This window comes from Tiliqua scincoides, chromosome 7 (genome assembly GCF_035046505.1).
Source record: "Tiliqua scincoides isolate rTilSci1 chromosome 7, rTilSci1.hap2, whole genome shotgun sequence".
NCBI lineage: Eukaryota > Metazoa > Chordata > Lepidosauria > Squamata > Scincidae > Tiliqua > Tiliqua scincoides.
In genome coordinates this window covers 6,318,939-6,341,541 of record NC_089827.1, presented here as the reverse complement: position 1 = coordinate 6,341,541, position 22,603 = coordinate 6,318,939, and the positions used below count along the sequence as shown (strand labels likewise).

Here is a 22,603-nt window from a genome sequence, read left to right as displayed (position 1 = left end):
GAAGTTCATCCATCAGCACTCAAAAGCAGTACCCAGTCAGAATATCGCTCATTCTTATTTAATGAGCCCAGGCATGTATCCCTCTTTAATGTATCAAGCAACTAACAATGGAACACACTTCAGCATAGAAAAAAAAAAGAGACACATATATAAAGCTGTTCTAGAGAGGGAAGCACAAACCACACCACAATGTTTTAAAGCAGCAGTGTTAGAAAATATAAATAGTGAATACAGTCATCCCCAGGTATCCATTGATCCGGTTATCCATGGTTCCCCGCAATCCCTGCTCCCATGCCCATTGCAATGACGCAAAGCAATACCCTGTCTTGCTTTAATCAAATGCTATAAGCAGAAAGCAGACGTTGTACCCAATATTTTGAAATTTTAGAGGATTATAAGGATGGGAAATAGCCCAGAGAAACTAGATACAAGCTTTATTTAAGGGACTCATTATGATAAGTAGGGAATTGGAAATAATAATGCCCAGAAGTTCAAGTGTGTGTGGGGGGGGGGGGGGGAATACAGATGGCAATAACAGAATAAGCTTGTGGGATATACCCATGGACAAAGAAAATGATATAGACTTTGAAATTGACCCACAACTTTCTATGAAGGTGCAAGGAAATGGAAGAGTTGCCTCCTTACCTTGTGAAGTAAGGGGCAGTTTGGTAGAAAAAGGGTGGGATATGGGGGGGGAACTACAGCATACAGTCAACTATGAGGGCACACGCTTGCTCTATTTGGAAAGATGGGAAATTCAGGACGGGGGGGAGCGAGAGACATCTAAAGATTAGGTAGATGAGCCTATTGACTAATGGGAAGAAAAGATGTTGAAAGCCTTAGTGATGCCTCAGGTTGGGCTAAAAGAAGAATAGACTGACAGAGAAATGAAAGGTAAGTCATGGAGATGCTGCTGCATTTAGCTTCTGGGGAAAAATGATGGACATTCAGGCAGACTCTTGCTTGCTTACAGCAGAATAAGGCAGAAATAAAGCCAGCTAGAAAAGGGGGGTGTTTGGAGGATCAGCTTTACCAGGGATGTCGGTGAAAAGAGGTCTGAGTTTGGAAGGGAAGACTTTATTTGTAATCAAGGAGATTGCAATATTTCATCTAACATTCGTATTTTGTTTGAGAGGGAAAGGAAAGCATATAAAATTGGGAAGACAGTCATCAGAGTAAGCTGCAGCTTGCAGACTAGAAGAGAGACTAAGAGCAAACATTCACTTCCTGATTCCTGTTGCTCTTAGGGTACAATTCTGAGTGCCCCTTTGGCCGGTGCAAGTACCTTGCGCCAGCCGAAGTGTGTCACAAAACTGCCGTAAAGCACTTTTGTGCCAATTTTCAGGGAGATAGACTGGCACATGGACGTGTGACGGCCTCCCCGTGCCGATGTAAGACCCAGGCTGGGTGAGTTTGCATCAGCCAAGCTTGGCTGGCGAAGGGGTCTGGGGGTGTGTGGGGAGGGTGTGAAAGGAGGCATTTTGGGGTGGGCAGGTGGCAGTTCTTCATGGGGGCGGGTGGGCAGAGAGAGGGACATAGGACCAGGATCCAGCAATTATGCCACATCCTAGCACCATTTCTGGGCAGCCCTGGGCACCATTCCTGGGCTGCTCAGATTTGCACCACCTCTTTAGGTGCCGCAGATCTGAGTAGACCCATTGGGACTGCTGCGGCTCTCCCCGGGGTAAGGGGAAAAGTTTCCCCTTGCCTCAGCAGAGCCTCAGACAGCCTGAAACTTGAGCTGGATACAGCACAGGCCTACCAGCCTTCCTGTTCCAGTCCAAGTCAGAATTGGGTTGCCCGCTTCCTTGTAGGCTGCAAGCTATGTGCCTGCTCATCTGGCTATAAGATTTTTGCTTACAGCATTTGTTCAAGCAAGACACCTTAACATTTTGGGGGAATGTAATCAACATAAACAAAAGAAATGGGGTGCCAGGGCTGCGGGGAACACAGATAACCAGATCCACTGATACCAAGAAACGCCTGTACTATCCGTAAAGTGATCACAGAACTAGATATTGTGCCATAAAACCATAACATTGATCTTATTCTCTCTTGTAACTGGTTTGATTTTCTGCAACTGGGAGAGCACACTAACCTCCTTTTGGCTTGATACTAGTAGGTATGCATAAAATCTGTCATGCATAAAACCTGTCATCAATCACTTCAAGGAGCCTGCATGCACATATAGTTGTGAACTGCAATATATTTAGCATGCTGAAAGTATGAATAACAACACATTGTGGAATATTCCCAGTTAGCAAAACCCCAAGCAATATCACTAAACTTTTGCATTTTTATTTATGACAATGGATTCTGTGACAGTCACTAGCCAAATATGTTCCAAGCCACAGGCACTCCCTAAAGGCAGACATTATATGTGCTGTAGAAGTCAACTGTGTCAAATATCATTGCGAATAGCTGCTGTAAAAGATGTCACATTCAGAGTGCAATAAGAAACTAGATTCTATTTTTAAAAAAATAGTGCTTGATATGCATTTGGCACTCCTCTGTTTCATTTGATTTGATGCTGACTTAGAATGAAACTTTAATTCATCTTAGTCTCAGTTAATCAGGGATGGGGACTGATTATCAGAGCAAAATGTAACAACTCCTATATTATCTTTTAGAGGGTTTGTAATAAATAGCCTTATTGGGCCACTAATTCAATAGCAAAGGCCCTCAGGCAGACAAATAAAAGGAAATGAAGAATGTCAAAGCATCTCTAGTAATAATTGGGTATGGCAGCATCTTCACGCCCGTATACTAGGATCTCTTTTCCCTTTTGTGCTTTTTTGGAACCAGGAAACCATGCACTTTTCAGGACAATGAATGCTCTTCAATATTCTTAAGTTGCTAGTTACACCTGCAGCACAGTTACTCACTCCTCTGTTCACCTGGGGCAAATAGCACTTGTCCTTGGGCAAAGAGGGGAAATGACAGTCTCTCCTCTTTCCTTCTTGGCTGAAACACATCCCCATGGCATCTGTCACAATGATGCAATGCTGGTACAACTTGGGGGAAAAGTAGCTTGGCACATGACTGGGAAGACAGGAAAGAAGAACAAGGATCCAAAAGGGAAAGAGAGATACAGTGAAATGAAGTCAATGTCGAAAACCGCTTTAAAGGCTACCTAAGACCCAATGGAAGCACGAGGTAGAGCAAAGCGATAAGCTGAAGTAGTACAATTTTGGAATGCTCCACTTCAGAAGGCAGGTGAGGAATCATAGTTTGGAATGTAACATCTAAAACCAAATGAACAAAAAGCCTCACTCAAAGTGGTAAATGGGCACGTGGGGGAGGGGTTAAGCACAGATATCTCCTTCATGTTGGTTTACTAAATACAGGATTTATTATGATTCTTGTATTGGCAACCTTCAGTCTCGAAAGACTCTGGTATCGCGCTCTGAAAGGTGGTTCTGGAACAGCATCTAGTGTGGTTGAAAAGGCCAATTTGGGAGTGACAATCCCTTCCACACCGGGAGCAAGTGCAGTCTGTCCCTGGTCTGTCTCCCTGGCTGTGGGCCTTCCTTCTTTGCCTCTTAGCCTCAGACTGTTGGCCAGGTGTCTCTTCAAACTGGGAAAGGCCATGCTGCACAGCCTGCCTCCAATTATTATCATCATTATTAGCATGAGAGAACTTTGAAAAATTCTCTGCATTTTGGAAGAGTGCAGAATTCTACCAGCATTCTGCAGAACAGGTTGATGTGGACTTACATATGGCTAATGTGCAGATGCGTTCAGAAAATGAGGGAAAGATGGAAGGGCACCAGGCCCAACATTCCAATTTCTTGCTCTAACTGACAAGAGAGAGCCAAACACGTTCGTTCGTTCTTTCTTTCTTTCTTTCTGACACAACACTGTGCGGCCTGTGAACTGCAAGTACCTGACGCCGATGCTCAGGTATGTGGCCAAAGGCACAGGATTAAAAAAAAAAAAAAAAAGAGCTTGTCTGGGCCTACGGCTGTGATTTTCTACCAGTCTGCCATGGCTCACTGGCGTGCCACAAATAGTTTCCAGTTTTGCCGTAGTAGTTCGGGGAGGATCATTTATTAGTAGAGGACTATTGGGAGATGTAAGCTGCCCACCAACATGTGCTATGCCAACATGTGCTATGTCAAAAAACTAATGCTGTGCCTTGACTATTTTCACAACCTTGTCAGTGTGCTGTGAGATGGGGAAAAAAAGGTTGCAAATCACTGGTCTAAGGTGACCCATTGATGACAGGGTGGCCTATGAAGAGTAAGTTAACTATATTTTTTACTCACCTATTCCAGGCTGTCGCCCCCACCACCACCACCACCATAGCATACAGCGTGTTCTCCAGCATGAGTTGGGCTGGCTGGCTGCAACCCTATGCACAGTAACCTGGGAATAAGATCCACTGAGTGTAGAGGGATTAACTTCCAGGTAAGCATATATAGGATTGTGCTATAAGATATTACTAATGTTTGATAGACTCCCCACACGCACACAAAGATCTGCACCCCCATATCTACTACACCAGTGTTTCTCAAACTGTGGGTCGGGACCCACTAGGTGGGTCGCAAGCCAATTTCAGGTGGGTTCCCATTCATTTCAATATTTCAATATTTTATTTTTATTACAATATTAGACTTGATACTACCATGGTATGTGACTGCATTTGGGGAAATGTTAGAGCTGTACTTGCTATTATGTATATTATTTTAACAATGATAGTAAATAGGACTTACTCCTGGGTAGGATTGTGGGTAGGATTTCAGCCTAGGATTATTAAAATTTTCCCACTTGATGATGTCACATCTGGTCATGACATCACTTCTGGTGGGTCCCTACAGATTCTCATTCTAAAAAGTGGGTCCCAGTGCTAAATGTGTGAGAACCACTATACTACACTTTACTTGAATTGTTTGTTGAGGGTGAAAAGGGGCAGGTATTCTCTTCAAAGCCAATACTTGTCAAGCTTAATGCAAAAGGGGGGTGGGAGAGAAGAAGCCCTATCTGAATATATTAGTGGTTTCTTTGTTAACAGGTACAACTTGAACAGTGTTGAATTTATTATATACTGTCACACCGCTTCTCATTCAGAATTCAAGTTGTACTTGGAACAGTGAAGATGACCACATAATGTCAACAATGCCTTAAGATAACTTGAAAAGAAAGTCATTAGTACCGCACTGCAGGTCTGCAACTAAGGTTAATAAACTCTAGGGGATAAAGGATTCTTATGAAAGCCATAAAGAATTGAATTCAATAGTTATTGAATCTCTCACAGAAAGTTGTAAAGGGGTTTTTTTTGATGATAGACTTACCTTATTTTTCCTGACATGAGTAAGGATGGCTGCTGTTGATAGGACCATTATCAGTTGCTAGTTATCTCTACCCATTCTATTATTCTCCCCCAGTGGCTTAATGAAATTCTGCAATGACTACAGAAAAAGACTGAAGGCCATTCTAATGGAAGCCCTGGAACCACCGACTTCAGAAGTGGCTGAATACTAGGGTTCCGTTTCCAGCTATTAGCATATATAGTATTTGAACAACAAATTCAGAGCAGACAAAAGAAAATGTGATTGTTTGCCATATATGTTGCAAACAAGCCCCACTGGTTCAGCTAAGCATCCATCTAATCCAGCATTCTGTTACCAACAGACAAATGCTACAAACCCTGCCCAGTCTTAAATCAGAATGAGACTGGGCAGTGGTTGCAGCATTTGTCTGATCGCTGTTGGTAACAGAATGCTGGATTAGATGGACGCTTGAACAGACAATGTAGAACAGAAATGTTAAATTTACCCACTACTTCTAACTTCCCAATCTGTTAAGGAGTTCCTACTGTGTAATTGTTCCCTTCTTCAACCTCTCCTTTCCCCTTTCCCCTTTCCCTCCCTATACAACATATCCCAAATTGATGTTGTGTAGGCTCCATGGAATAGACAGGTAAGAGCACCTCTATGGCAACCCCATTTCAGAACCCTCACAGCAGCAACCACCACAGAAATAACCACTCAAAGGTCTATCATTCACCTCCCCCCCAGACTGTTTCCTCATTCATTCCTTCATGCTTCAAAGAGAAGGGTTATCATTCTCCTGGATCAAACAAACTTGACCACAGTGACTTGAGGATTGATAATGTCTAGACTGGATTGCTGTAACACACTTATCAAGGACTGCCCATGACTACTGCTTGGAAACTTTAGTTGGCTCAGAATGTGGCAGCCAGGTTGCTTAAGGGAGGCAGAAGACATGACCCTATTACAGGGGACCCTCATTATCTGTGGATTCAAGGGCATAGAAATGTTATAGGTGTCCCCCCCCCTCATAACAGGCATTCTGAGGTACACAGCTTCCCTGACCCTTAGAACACCCTCTGGACCCCAGTTGGGTTCAAAGCATACAGGTGGACTCAAATCAGAACCTGAAGATGATCAAATTCACAGGTTCCGAATCCACAGATACTGAGGGCCCACTGTAGATCACACGGACCAGCTGCCAATTTCTATCTGGATGCAATGCAAGACATTGGTGACTGCTTTTAAAGTCCTATAAGGTTTAAGAGCCATCTATTTGAATGACCATCTCTCCTTCCATGAAGCTATCTGCCCCCTGGAATAATCTCAAAACTCTCCTATACATGCCATTATTCATGGATGCCTAACTGGTGATGATACACTGAAGAGCTTTCTCCATTGTGGCATTCACCTTATGGAACTCCCTGTCAGAATATCTCTGCACAGTTTCCAGCCTGCAAACATCCCACAAGTGTCTGAAGGTGTTTTGTTTTGTTTTTTTGCTTTATTGTTTGTTTCTTTATTGCTCTTGAGAGACACTGTGAGTCCGCTTGGCCAAGAAGTCAAATCCCTCTCATCTTGCAGCTCAACACTTTGAGCTTCAGTTCCTCGCACTAGAGGTGCTCTAATTCAGTTTCTGGTGTGGATGCTCCAATTTTTATTTTATTTTATTCTATGCAATTGCATTTCTTATCCTCTCTGATTTACTTTCCTTCAGGGGTGGATGTGACTAGGTGCATAAATTCTGGGTGAAGAGGGGAAAAAAAGTGCTTTCCATCAAAGATTGAAAGCACATCAGAAGTGCAGTTGTCTATCAACATTGCATTATTCTCAATGTGATTTGAATTAACACTATACTGGTCACACACCATTAGAACTGAAATGGGGCATATAAAGGGGGGGAAAAGCCTAAGTGTAACATAAGCAAGAAGAGAGACCATCACTCAGTGTGGGATACATGCTTCATAGACAAAAGGTCCCAGACTCAATCCCTGGCATCTTCAGGTAGGGCTGAAAAGCACCCGAATGAGTTGCTATCAGTTAGGATGCAGCGAATGAGGTTCATGGGCCAGTGGTCTGATTCAATATAAGGCAGTTCAAACTGTGAATGTGAACCACAAACAGAGGTCAGAAGGTGGAATGCAAACTTTGGAAATACAGGTTGAGTATCCCTTACCCAAAATGCTTGGGAACAGAATTTTTTTTATTTTTTTGAAATTTTTGGGATTATGGAGTATAGACACTATATGACATTCAGTCACCAGATGGGGTGAATAATGGAATCTAATAGGATGAAATTATAATTATTTAACAGTGCAAAGCTAGGAAATTGGATGTTGATGCTTTTTCCCTTGTTACAAGGCATTGAAAAGCAGACTTTGGTATCAGTGGTGAGACAAACAGTGGATACTAAAACAGTGGATACCGAGTTCCCACCTGCAACATTTTTTTTTGTTTGAAGAAGAAATTCCACATGTTTCAAAGCTGTTTGGAAATATAAAAATAGCTAAAGCAGCCTTAAATCTCCTGCCAGCGCTGGAGTGTGCAGGAAGGCAAACTACAGAACTCCATGGAAATAAAGGTACAGCTCTGCACAAATGACATGACCACCAAGGAGACTTTACCAAGGAACTACACAGAATACAAATGGTAGAATTATGTATTCTCCAAAGATACAATCCCTGCTGATGCACTGGGCTGCTGAACATGTCGTCTTCCTAGTAGCATAAAACAGGCATTTGATGTAATGAAGGATCCCACGGCAGTATTTGCATGCATGAGGGAGCGCAACCCTGCATCCTGGCTCCGTTCCAGTCTAAATAATTAAATCTTAAAATTTCCCAGCACTCTCAGCTTTTATTTCCCAGCCTCAGCTGCCATGTTGTTGCCAGGTTGGACCCCAAAGGAGATCACATTAAAGCGAGGGATGAAATAATTTGTGCTTACAGTTAAATCTTTAGCCCTTTTGGGATATTGCTGATGAAATATAATTTTCCAGGGAAGCAAGAAAAGCAAACTGTATCATTAATAGCTATCCATCACCTTTTTTTCCCCTGCATGCTTTAGCAGCATAGTCTACTTGCAATACTTCCTACACCATATTACATGTTGCCACTACGGACAAAGGGAAATTGAGGAGCCACAGAAACAGGACTGAGTGAAGAGTTGAGTACAGCACCAGGTCAAAAAGAATCTGACAGGGCAGTGCTTCCCAAACTTTTTAGCACTGGGACTCACTTAAAAAAAAAAGATGAAAATTTATCACAACCCACGAGACCAAAATAAAATAATTTTTTTTTTAAATCTAGAAAGAAATTATAATTAATCATTCATTCATTCATTCTTAATTAATAATAATCAGAGTCATATGCTCAAGAGACTGCTAAAGACCTTTACATATAGTGTGTGTGTACAGCCATTTGCTAGACTCTACCCAGAAACAGACTTCAGGGACTGTTCCCCCAAATCCATTCCAGGGTACCCAGAAGGCTGAATTGTAGAGCAAGATGCTCAGCTAGGAACTTCCAGGCCAGGCAAAAGGCTGAAACCGGATTCACAAGTGGTCTACAGCATGTTAATTACTAGAGAAAATTGGAAAATGTGACATTTTAATTTGGGGTATGAAGATGACCTCATACCACAGGTTAACAGTCTACCTAACAATTTTCTTCTGCAAACTGGGCAGCTTCGCTTACAAAGGTTTTTGTTTTTGTATTTTTTTAAACATTTCAATAACTTTTTATGGCCCACCAAAAAATTGGTTTGGGACCCACTGATGGGAAACACTATGATTAGGAAAACGGAAGGGGTGGGGCTGAAGGGAAGCTGATCATGTGATAAGTAATGCATATCGAAAAATAAGAAGACAGAAAGGACATAAGAGCCCTGCTGAATCAGGCCAGGGTTCCTGTATCTCCCAGTGGCCCATCAGATGCCTCAGGGAACACACTCAAGACAAAAAGATACCTGTATCCTGTTTTCACTCCCTTGCACCTGACTTTTCCTCCACAAGGGACACACATTGTGGGAAGGATAGATCACTGAACTCCACACAGAGTTCATAGTGGCCGACTTACCTTGCCCCACGCCTGTCAACGTGTGTTTAAAAAATAAGACTCATCACACTTTAAGAGGTAGTATAAACTACAACTCACATAACACAGGGAACTGTAGTATGAGCCATACTCATTCTGCCACCCTCACTGTCTCTTGCTGCAATATTTTCCCTGCAGTTGCAGCAATCCCACAGATTCATTTTTTTAAAAAATGTTCAGATGGCCAGAACACGTCAATCCTTTTTTTTTTTTTTCCCCAAGCACTTGTAATACTTTCACAGGAGACCAGGATACGGACTCTGAATATACAGATATGTGATGGTCACAGGCAACATGGGTCACTCCAGGTAACTCTTCTACAAAGGATTTTCACTTCTACCATCACCAGGGAAAGCTGCACTTGAAGTACATTCCTATTTTAAGTTCTGCCAGTTTTTCAAGTGAAGCAATGCACGCCACATGTCCAACTGTTCAGATTCAATATCATACTATCGTATAAACCATGCTTGACAAGTCTAAACCTGAAATGCTACAACATATGAGTTAGCAATTGTGAAAAAAGATGCTGAGATGCTAGGCATCGACAGTGATATACAGGGTGACATACGACCATCCCAAGGCCATAATCCAGGAGAGAGAGAGATTATACCTGTTTCCAAGGTTAACAGGAACCTGTCATATTAGCGTGGAGACTCATCATGCAAGGCCAATAGCTGGGGAAGAATCACCTGGTCATCACCTGCTTAATGACATCGCTTCCTACTTAACGGCATCACCTCTGGTCCTTAGCATCATGAATGCTCTTCGGCCCTATACGATACAGCTTTGACATCCCTGATCTACAATGTCCTCAACTTCCTATACATCTCCGGGGTAGAAGCGTTAAGGATCTGAATCCAAAAGTACAATAAACAATATTATAAAGACTGCATCAAACTCATATCTCCAACCTCACTTCATGGTCGAGAATGTTTATCACATTTCACAAGAATTGGGAGTCTTGCTGTTGCTTTCAACAGGAAACAGTTTGGTATCCAAGAAGCATTCAACTAGGATAAATCCTCCCTTTCTTACCAGTCACAGGTTGCCAAGCTGCATTAGCATTCAAATTACTGTGATATTATTAGAAACTTCTTTGGTAATTATGATGCATGGCTGATCTTTTTGCATAGAGATATGGAAAAGGACCATGAACTTAAGAGCCCACTTCATCTCTATATTCCAAATAGGCGAAACAGAAGCATAGTGTTTAAAGGTAGGAGCCCATACAGATCACACGCAACGTTAGACATTGATCAGTGTCTCACCTAAATCAATATAGTGATGATTCTGAACATAGGTTGAGCCTCATTATTCACATGGGTTCAGTCCAAGCACTAACTTGGATGGCAAAAAAACGGCACTATAGCAAATCAATTTAAAAAACAAAGTTTCCTTGCTCAGGTGATTGAAAAACAGCCTTGCTGACCTTTGTGATGTAAGATAAGAGTCATTAAGAAGACAATCCATCAATCATTTGCTTCACTCAGTCCCTCCCTTAACCAATGCAAAGTGATCACCTTTCTTTCACATGCTCGGGGGAAGGGAGGGGTCACCTGGTGAGAGAAGGATTGATGGATTGTTAGCCTGCTGCCCTCCCTCTCTCTCATTAAGGAGGCTGTTGTTAAAGGAGGTCTTCCTTCCTTTTTCGTGTGATACAGTCGCTCTGTTCGCAGTTTCACTCTGCAGCACACCAGGGAGTGGTCAGTGTCGCAGGCAGCACCATGATAACTGCGTGTGATCTTGATGCTGGGAAGGCTGGAGCGTCTGGTGAGGATCAGGTCGAGCTGGTGCCAGTGCTTTGATCTTGGATGTCTCCAAGAGACTCTATGTTGGGGCTTTGTGTTGAAGAACGTGTTGCTGACACAGAGACCGTGATGACAGCAAAACTCTAGCAGGCGTTGGCCATTTTCGTTCATCCTCCCAGTGCCAAACTGACCTAAGCAAGTGGGCCATGAACTGTGATCAGCACCAACTCTAGCATTGAAATCGCCGAGGATGAACAATGGCTCTTTTACAGGGATTTTCTTGACAGTGGTGGCCAGGTCATCACAGAATTTGTCTTTGGCTTCTGCTGGAGACGACAGAGTCGGTGCATAAGCACTGATGAGAGTGACAGGTCCTGCTGATGACTGGAGCTGCAGGGACAAAATTCTTTCACTTCCCACAGTAGGTGGGATGATGGATTTCAGCAGGGTATTTCTGACCGCAAAGCCAACGCCATGTTGCCTGGTTTCGTTGGGTGGTTTACCCTGCCAGAAAAATGAGAAATTTCTCTCCTTGACACAGCCTGCCTCCTCTGAGCGGCCCGCTTGGAGGCAGGCTGTGCAGCATGGCCTTTCCCAGTTTGAAGAGACACTTTGCCAACAGTCTGAGGCTAAGAGGCAAAGAAGGAAGGCCCATAGCCAGGGAGACAGACCAGGTACAGACTGCACTTGCTCCCAGTGTGGAAGGGATTGTCACTCCCGGATTGGCCTTTTCAGCCACACTAGACGCTGTGCCAGAACCACCTTTCAGATACCATAGTCTTTCGAGACTGAAGGTTGCCAATACTAATGTTAAAGGACTGTTCAGTTTTTTAAACTGATTTTAAAGGGGTGAATTTTTCCCCTTCTCCAGGGATCAGCACATTCCTTCTCATTTGCAGCGGCCATTCGTGTTGAGTCAAATCCGTGTTTTAAAAATCCATGTATAACTAGGCTGGACCTGTATTACCTTTCTCAGAAAGTAAAAAAAAGTGCACTTGTTTTAACATATGGTCAGTGCCTAATTCTCCCTAATCCACCATCTTCCAACAGAAATCACTATTGAAACTAGCTAGTTTGTATATAGGAACAAATTACTCCAGTGTATTCACCCGAGACCCAAATTCAGTGGGATTTAGTACCCAAACAGGATTTTTCCTCTGAGATTCATGCCCATATCAAATATATGGGATCTTTGTTTGTTTCACTTTTGTTAGATTTATGCCCACTGAAAGCAGCATGCACACACACTATAAATCCAGTAGTTATAATCTGAAAAAGCCTTACAATATCCAAAATACAAGTTTGAGATCTCCTCCAGTACATCAAGAGCAATTTCAAAAATTTAATATACACTGATCCATAAAACTTCACAGATCTGAAATAACTGCATTCAGTTGGTTGAGTTTATGAGTATGCTAAGGCTAGATGTTTGGAATGGAGCATATCAAAATCACTGAAGATAAGCCATTTGAACCATAGTGCCTAAATCTGAAACAATTTAAACTGACTGAAGTCTATGCAATTAAGGTCCAAATCCTAACCAACTTTTCAGCACTGACATAGCTGTGCCAATGGGGCATGTGCTGCAACCTGAAGTTGGGTGGCAGTCACGGTAGCCTCTTTAGGTAAGGGAATGTTTGTTCCCTTACGTCAGAGCTGCATTGCCCATACCTTGGTGCTTGAAAATTGGTTAGGATTGCGCCCTGAAGTGGCTAAAATCCAAATGCCAACCATAAGAGTTGCATGAATCACAGTCATTCTGCATTAATTTAATCACATATTTTTTTATATATCCATAGTGTCATATCTTTCATTCTTCCTTGCAAGGGCAAAATTATCTTTAAAAACACACTCGAAAGAGTTATGTTAACAGTCTGGGAAAACAGGTTCAATTATAATCAATTTTGACCTCTGCATCTCCTTGTAGGTTTTGAGAGCTAACACAGAGAACAAAAGAAAATTATTGAGTGAAACTCCACTCGGATCTCAGGTTTCTGTATTAAATTAAAAAAAAAAAATCAATGCGAAATAAAAGTATGTTCATCATATATGAACATTACACCAATTAGAGTTGCACAAGGAAACGGACCCAGTGTAAACAACAAAAAAAACTCTTGAAAAGTTGTTTATCATGTACAATCAGGCATATTTTGGTTTCAAACAACCTAAACAACATGTCATGGTTTAGAATAATATATAATTACCTGTGTTGAGTCTGAACCACTGAAAATTATTATATAAAAACCATGATGGACATTTGAAATTATACCCAGAGAGACGTAAAATGAACTCTGAATGGCTATACTCGCAGTCTAAGCTCCCTGGGTTCTTAACTAAATGACATTTCCAGCCTTCCCACTTCAAAGACCTTGAGTAAAGGAGCTAAGAATCAACCCTAAGCCCTTATACATGAAAATTATACTTTCAACTACTAGTTGAGCAGCGATACCCCACTCATCATCCCCCCAAATTATATTTTAAGATGACAACATAAATAAGTGTTAAGATTTTATAATGCAGATCTTATTCCCAAGGGGAGAAAATCTCATTAAATATGATCACATGGCCAACTAATAGTTCGATTCTATTCAGATGCTGGAACAACATCTGTCATATCTTGCCATGCCACTGCTCCCTCCCAGTAAGGCTGGCACAGTCCGTCCCAGAAACACCAAGAACTTCCACGGAGAGACAGAATGGTGTAGTGCAGTGTTTCATAACCCGGGGGTTGCAACCCCCCAGGCAACCGGAGACACTTAATTCCCCAGCAGGACAGCACATCAAGGTTCATGGTACAAAGTAAAAAATTAAGTACCAATGAAGTTTAAAAAAAAAAAAAAGTGGGGTTTTGGATTTATGCAGTGGCTGGAGACACCATGAAACCAGAGTTCTCACTTCTACCACCAGGTAAGTCCGAAACCCCCTTTTTTACTTTGTCAGTGGCAGTGCTAACCCAGAACTGCTGTCACTGCCAAGTTGCCACTCCCCAGCATGTCCATTCAAGGATCTAGTGGTTGTCCAACCTCTGAGTAAAGGTTGGAACCACTGGTGTAATAGTTTGGGAACTGGACTTGGACCTGGAAAATCCAGGCTTAAATCCCACTCAGCCACAAAACTTCCTGGGTGACCTTGGGCCAGTCACTTTCTCATAGCCTCGCCTACCTCACAATGTTGTTGTGAGGACAAAAGGAGGAAAGGAACCACGTACATAACCCTGAGCTCTTTGGAGGAAGGGTGGGACAAAAAATGTGACAAGTAAGCAAAATATTGACACAGTCTGTCAACCAGATTGCATGGCTGTGGCAAGATTGTGACACTGGGGCAATATCCATGTGTCAATGGTGTCACATTCACAGAGACAATCACCACGTTCTTTCTGAGGGTCAGGGAAGCCCCGTGAGGGTGAATGGATTAGGGATCGGGCAGGTGCAGGGCTGATGGGTGTATGCCCTTTGCCACGCACCAGGAATGAGCAACACCGGTACAGGCGTCTCCAGTGACCATAGGGAGGTGCCCCAAAGACACCACCCACCCACCCAAACGCAGCATGACATAAGGATGCCATACTATACCCACCCCCTACAGGAACTACAGTGGCATCAACAAAGAAGGGGCACAAGCAAAGAATTGCTAGGAACACCTGAACACAAGGTTCTAACACACATCCAAGGAACACCTTGCAGATCAAAGCACAGGGAAGAGAGGTCAGGAGGTCTGGTCTAGAGGGTTGAGCCTCCGTTTGCCTGAAGATAACATCCGAAGGTCGCCAGTTCGAGGCCACCGGCACCGTGCGACCTTGAAGCAGCTGACAAGCTGAAGCCGAGCTATTCCATCTGGTCTGAGCGTGGGAGGATGGAGGCCAGAATGTGCAACCAGATCAAGAAAGAAACATCTGAATGTTGTGGTTTCTTGAAAGATAGAAACCTTCTTTCAAATTGTAAAAATCCCTACGGGGATTTAAAAATTGCCTGCCTATGTAAACCGCCTTGAATAAAGTCTAAGGAGAAATCTGAGGACCAAGAAAGGCGGTATAGAAATACCTGTATTATTATTATTATTATTATTATTATTAAGAGAGAAAGACAGCACCCTCGGAATAGGGCAGTCATATGCAATAAGTTTTTTCCCATGGCAATGGCTTGAGTGTGAGGATTCACCACCTGAAATGACAGGTTTTGCCAGGGAATGGACTGGTCACAAGGAGAGCTTCAACATCATGCAAGGAAAGTAGGGTCTTGGTAGTATACTGCACAAAGTTACAGGGCAAGTTGGGTTTGAATCCAGCCTAGGGAAGGGCCCTAACTAGCAGGGCACTCACTTTTTGCATGGCAGGGACAGAAACAGATAACAGCACAGTTCTAAACTCGCAGTGGCTACTGTACGAAGCCGCTCCCTAACCATCCAGCCATAGTAGAAGGCAAGCAACGCACATAGCATGTAACATTTAACATCTTGCACCACCACAAATAGGCATACCTGGCTGGGAGGCTGTGGCACACTGACTTATCAGAACGAGCATGGGCAAATCATTGGGCTGGCATGTGACATAGGGCTGGCATGTGACTGCAGCGGCCTGCCCACCTAGCCACACTCCCACATGGCCCATGTCCTTAGCCATCTTGGCAGGTGCCAGTGAGGAAGCAAATGATATGCTACTCATCTTGTCTCCCTGCCACTGCCCACCATATACCATGGAAGGAACCAGAAGGAACCAAAGATAAGACACAAGATTAGGGTTCCCTTAGAAAGATAAACTCTGCCTTTAATTGCAACATAGCCTTTAACAGAAACATAGCTACTCAAGAATGAGCCATTTTAAGCTGCAACCCTATACACACTTCATGGGAATAGGTCCCATTAAACTCTGGGGTTTACTTCCAAATAGATATGCATAGCATCACACTGCAAGATTTGTACCTTAGATGCAGGACAGATAATTCACAGTGCTACCTGTCTTCATGTGGCCTTTAAAGGATTACATAACAGATTCTTTGCACATGGTTCTAAGTATGCAAACCCCAAAATGCTTACAACAACAGTCTAAACACATGCTGAGCTATTAGTAAGCCTGGAATACATGAGTTTATCCAATGAAAAGTGGCAAAGGTGGTACTAAAGTCTTTTCATTTACACTTTAATGTTAGTCATTATTGTTAAGAATAATTTAACTTATACTGGTTTTCAACAAAAAGTTATGTGAATATGTGTTCATGATTACAACTTACCCACACCCCTAAACCCTGAATTAATAGCAATATTCATTCTAAAGGGTTTAAAAAAAAAAGAAAAAGCAGTAACTTTTTTATAACAAAGAACGCAAATGGTCTTTAAACATTAGTAGATCCATTAAGAATATATAACTTGGAATCGCAGTGAACATCAACATATTTGAACTGGAAAGAGGAGAATGTTAAACATAACACAGCAAAGCAATGATGGAACAAATGAAAAGCAGCAGAAGATTTTATAGTACCAGCAATATTGAAGTCAAAATACAAAAATAGAATGGATGTGATGTGTTATATTTAGCTTGGCGGGTAGGCAATGAAATCCCCTTTGTGCCATCTTCTTTGATAGTCAGTAGGGGAGATCAAATTCTGATGAAGAGGTAGTGAAGTCTCAGCATTTTTTTTTTTAATGAGCTCAAGTGTGAGTCATTTTTCAAAAGAAATCTGAATTTATCATCTGTTGTTTTTTTTAAAGGAAGCATTCATTTTTTTGTTGTTCTCTGCAAAGCCTAAATCAAAACATGCCATTTTTAAATGTCATCTATTTATAACCGGAGTCCTATTTTATTTCTTTTAATTGCAATGTGAATGTTTGCTAGTTGAGTTTTCATCGTCAGGACTCACCCTGCAGACTGTACTACTGGTATCTTAGTTGGAAACAGAGCCGCTCGTTTGAGACATAAAAATGATTTCAAAGTGAAATATTTCCATCCTTCTTCTACATCAGCATTTTTACAAAATGCAGGCAACACACTGCATCTGCAGTGAATCATGCAGGATGACATTTTTAATGAGGGAAGGGGCGGCAAAAGTATAAGGTATAACACAGAGATCCATTCTAATAACAGGCTAATGCTCCCTGCCCCCTCCCCCTGCCACTACATTAACTTTCGCACAGGAGTGGACATGTTGGCTAGGATTCAAATTAAGATGTAGAGTATTATTTCTGTAATGCCAGTAAGGCTGGCTTTGAATGCTCAACTCTTGGTGCTAGAAAAGAAGTCATTCTAGAAAGGTCTTACCGCTTAAAGCAAGAATACTACATGGCAGGACAACTCATTTTTCACAGCTTGCAAAATCACTCTGGATTCTGGTAAAGATACAGCAACGTACAGATACACCATCTGGATACCACACTTTAGCTGTCCATTGGTATGGAACTGATACACAACCACGTTCACAGAGAAATGAACAAATGCTAACAGAAATTTAAAAAAGGTTTTAGGGTTTGCCTCAAAGTCAATTGCCTATTAGAGGCATACATCTTTTCCAATGATAATGTCTGCAAGACTTTCAAGCATAAACCTTGTGTCAACGAGCTAACTTGACTATAGGCTGTGCCTCGTTATGCACTGATTTGGTATCCACTGATTTGACTCACCACTGATGCTGGGGTCCACCGGGGTCCAACTTCCTTGTAGGAAAGGGGGGGGAAAGCACCAAAATCCAAATTTCCTACTTGTACATTGTTAAATAACTATAATTTCATTCCATTAGATTCCATTATTCACCCCATCGAGTGGCTGAATGCAGCAAAAAGTCTCTATCGATGCATTCTGGGGTGACAATGGAAGAGCAAGAACCTGGAAGTGGGTATTTAAAGCTATTTTCCCACTGATTTGGTAGCCAGGACCCCAGAATTTGAGACTCCAGAAATCCAGTGGATAACAAGGCACAACCTGTAGTTCCTATACAACGATTCGATACTGCACTATTCTAGTGCGAACAAGCAACATGCTTAATAACCAGTTTGGTGTTAGTGGGTAACAAGTCAAAATGATCTTTGGTTTCTTACCATCCACACAGGCTGGCCTTGCTCTCGTGGTACCGGCAATCTGTCCTTTTTTACATGCACAACGAGCTGTTTGTCGGGCTATTGTCCTTCGGGGCTGACTGCTATCTCTGTCCAAAGTAACAATCTCACATGTACCTGCAGCCAATTGACCTGGAAAAAAAAACCAGCAACAGGTACCACAGTCACTGAATGCACTGCAGGCAATCTGTTAGAATCAAATAGAGCCATGGCCCAATGTCACAGCAGACACTCCATGACAAATGGAAAGTCAACTGGTAGATATAATAAAACAGAGGTGACATGCAATTTTCCCTGTGTTGGACAAGTGAAACCTTGAGAGCAGGTACTGTCACAAAATTGCTATTTTTTTTTTCTATACAAGATCACATTAAACAAGTTACTTTTACTGTAAAGTTTGCTGAAAGAACCCGTTATTCTGGTGATAAAGTGGAGTATTCCTGGCATACATGTCAATGATACTGACACCCCGTATGTATGTGATGATGTGTATCAAAACTTTCACTAGGAAAAAATGAATAGAAAAATCTTGACAAAACAACAAGTATTCCCCCCTTTCCCAAATTACTTTAACTACTTAGTAAGGTCTCCATGGTATTAATGAAAGCAGAAAAAGAAATATGTTAATCTATACTGAATTAGGAGACAGTCATTATAAGCATATCCAAATCTAAACTGAATCTGGAAGATTAAAAACTTTCTAGAGAGCAGGGGAGATAAGCAAGAATTTCAAGCATGGCATTTGCAGGTCATGGTGTGTGAAGTAGTAGTAGTAGTAGTAGTAGTAGTAGTAGTAGTAGTAGTAGTAGTAGTAGTAGTAGTAGTAATGCAGGTATTTATATACCGCCTTTCTTGGTTGTCAGATTTCTCCTCAGACTTTAATTCAAGGCGGTTTACATAGACAGGCTGTTCTAAATCCCCATAGGGATTTTTACAATTGAAGAAAGGTTCTATCTTTCAAGAACCACAACATTTCAGATGGATCTTTTATGATCTGGTATCACATTCTGGCCTCCAGTTTCCTCCTAGGCTAACAAGCATCTCCTTCATCTCTCACTTGAAGGGCAGCCAAAGAGCAGGTGGAATAACTCGGCTCAGCTTGTAAACTGCTTCAAGGTCTCGCCATTCACGGTGCCGGTGGACTCGAACTGGCGACCTTCGGATGTTATCTTCGGGCAAATGGAGGCTCTACCCTCTAGACCAGACCTCCTGCCCATATATTGGGGTCATATATCTGTGGAAGTGGTTTTCAAACTTTTAACATCAGGACCCACCTTTAGAAAGACAATCTGTTGGAACCCACCAGGCGTGATGTTATTAACGTGGGAGTTATATCATGACCAGAAGTGATACCATCAATTTAGGCTTCAGACCTAAGCCGACATCAGCCAAAGCTCCCATTACACAGCTGCTCATGTTGTTATTTTGCATAGCTCAGAATTCAAACATTACAATTTGGAAGTCCAAGCAGAACACAGACTTGGGTCCTTCCCCCAACAACAACTCTGTACTCTGCATTTTAAGTTCTGTATTTTCAATGAGGGCTGAGCTAGGTGCTATGCAACCCACTTGAAATTGGCTTGCGACTCACCTAGTGGGTCCTAACCCACAGTTTGTGAAACACTGATCTAGGGGTAAGGGTGCCCTAGATAGTCACAACCCATTGTAATCTCACCCACATTTAAAAAAAAAAAAAATTTCTCCCTAACCTAGATCTTTCTGTAGCCCATCTCCTGACACTGAAAACAAGAGATCATGCTAATAATTTAGAGTAACAGGAATCTTTCTACAAGCTAGGGGGATAAAGACCCGTTAGAAATAAACACTAGTCCCATCCACATTGTGGAATCAGCACTAGCTATGCCAAGGAAGTATATCACCCTGTACTAGCCGGGGGTATCAGATATGGCTATTAAAACTGAATGCCAATATTCCCCCCTTCAACAAAAGTTAATCCTGTGACATGTCACATCCCCACCCTTTCAATGAGGAATGATGACTGAACAAATGTTCCTCAAAACACTGTTAGATTGTAGTTGACCTACATCAGCTTAAAATTTCTCCAAGCAGAAAAAAAAAAAGCTGAGTAATTGCCACCAGTATGTGAATATCCGAAGCACAGCTGCCCCTTACTGACTACGTATTCTCTCAAAGCCTCTCACAGGGAAGAACAGAATAATAACTGCATCTTGCTGGTCCCAAAACTGATACAGAGAATCTGTGGTGTAATTCCATAGAGGAGTTACACTGTGAGGGCAGAGTAAACAATGCTGTGGCAGTCAAGTGAGAAATGGTAGAGAGAATATCCAACAATAAAACCCACAAAAATCCTTGAATTTAGGAGGACTATAGTAATTCTGGCCTCTAAATAGTTAAGACTTATCCTCCAAGGTGCTTGTTTCTATGAGAAATAAGCCAGTTGGCAGCATACATATCATTCCACATCAATCTGCACCAGAAAACAAAGAGGTCTGAGGTTAGTGCATTCTATATATACTGCTGCATTCTTACATTACAAACAGATGGTCCCCCATGCACCACGGGACTCACTGGATTTGGAAAGAAGCCAAGCACTTTTCAAGTAGCACATCTGCCTCTTTCATGGGTAAAGTCTGCTTCCACATGTTATGGGGAAGAACATGACACACTATCTGTCAGTGCCATAACTACACCACAGCAATCTTATGTTGCTGTGTCTTTTATGTTTACATTCAAACTCTCTATAGCAGTGGTTTCCAAACTGTGAGCCATAGCTCCCCAGGGAGCCACGGAATCCTTGTAAAAAATACTCACTGCCCTATATAACGTACAGGATAGTAGCCCAAATGGGGAGCCTTGGTCAATGGCTCAATAGGTCGAGGGAGCCACCAGTCAAAAAGGTTTGGGATTCACTGCCCTATGGATATATCAGCAGTATGGAGTTTGGCTAATGTCTGGTGTACTATGGATTCTAAGTAGTATCAGAAATTTAAAAAAAACACAACACAGCTGGTTCTAGGACCCTGAAAAATGACAGTGTGACTCAACACACAATGGGCCACCCAAATTATGGGCATTGCAAAGGAAGAAAGAATCACACATAGTACTGGTTGTTAAGCTGTGATCAAGCAGCCCACAGTGGTTCCTGGTTGCAATTCCACATTCTCTTAAGAGGGCGAAAACTCTACAGAACTGGTAATCTCTGATAGTGAGACAAGTGCAAATCTTTAAATCACACTGCGAAAGGAGCAGTGTAGTTCAAGTGGGTGTGAAATTCAAGGCGTGGAAGCACAGTGAATAGAACCAAGTTGAGAAAATCAAGTTTTATAGTGGGAAACATATCCCCAAGGAAGGGGGTCACAGAACATTTCCAAGATGGAAAGACGCCAGACTTGCATTTTGGATACGGAAGAGGTAGAAGAAACAGAAGTTCTTCTCAAGCTACCTGCAACACAGTTAAGAGGAATGAGCTCCTACCCTTCTCAGCTCTCATCTCCCACCTCCGCAGGGATTCTGAAGAGCATGAAAAAGCAGCTTTCTTATGTACCAAGGAGTGCCAAAATATCCTTGGACTGTCAGTTCCAATGCTTGTACAGTACACAAAATTGTTTCCCTTTGTGGTACAGGTGTCCACTCTTAAAGCCAGAAAACAAACAGTAACTCTCATGGAGAGTGAGAGGTAAACAACATTGAAAGGGGGCGAATGTCTTCCTGCAAGACTTTTGTTTTCCTTTGATTACAAGCTTATAGTTCAAAGCACCTTGGGAGGCTTCAGCAGATTTTCAAGTAACATGAGATGTCTTTTCTTTGTAGCAATGATGCCCCCCTTCCATTCCTGATTCAGTCTCAAAGTTGCTCTTCTGTTGGGCAGAGAATGCATCTTTACCCGTGGCGATATACTGTACATTTCGTTCTTTGGGAAAATGGGTTTCTTTCCTCAAAGAGTGCACTCACCAAGAAAGCTTGGTAACCGTCATATAAAATGCGAGAGCACGCATGACACAGATCTGTCAGTGTGTCTATTACATCAGCAAAGAACAAATGTGGAGCAATACAACCCAGCACAGCAGGAGGCAATTGCATTATGATTGGGGGGGGGCACTTTTGTTCCACTTTTGTCACAGAATTAGACATGTTCAGGATACGAAAACATTTCTCCCAGGATGCGGCACTAGCTGACAGTTCAGCTTTGTGTTTTAAGGGACAGTTTGAGCAAATGTTGTGTAGGTTTTCCACTAATTCAGGGATGCAGTTCTCTGAATTGCACATGCAGCCTCCTTTTACTCTCTCACGAAGTAATTTTCCCCCACATGCCATCATTTGGATGCTTAGCAACGCAAGCTCTTTTTATAACTCAACATGCACAAAGGTTTGTTTGACTAATTCCCCCTCCCCCAACAAGTTTTACCTGCAGATATCCCATCTATTGGAAAGAACTGAATCCAAGTAGCCATGGTATTTAGGATTT

At 42.2% G+C, this 22,603-nt stretch overlaps 1 protein-coding gene across 2 annotated transcripts in view; it reads right to left on the bottom strand.

Annotated features, from left to right (window-relative positions):
- The window catches only part of TAFA5 (TAFA chemokine like family member 5), a 297,491-nt gene that overhangs the window by 114,050 nt on the left and 160,838 nt on the right, over positions 1–22,603 (bottom strand). For both annotated transcript variants that reach the window (XM_066634315.1, XM_066634316.1), the window contains exon 2: positions 18,139–18,288. In XM_066634315.1, coding sequence (XP_066490412.1) covers positions 18,139–18,288 — 150 coding nt within the window. The remainder of the gene's footprint in view (positions 1–18,138; positions 18,289–22,603) is intronic.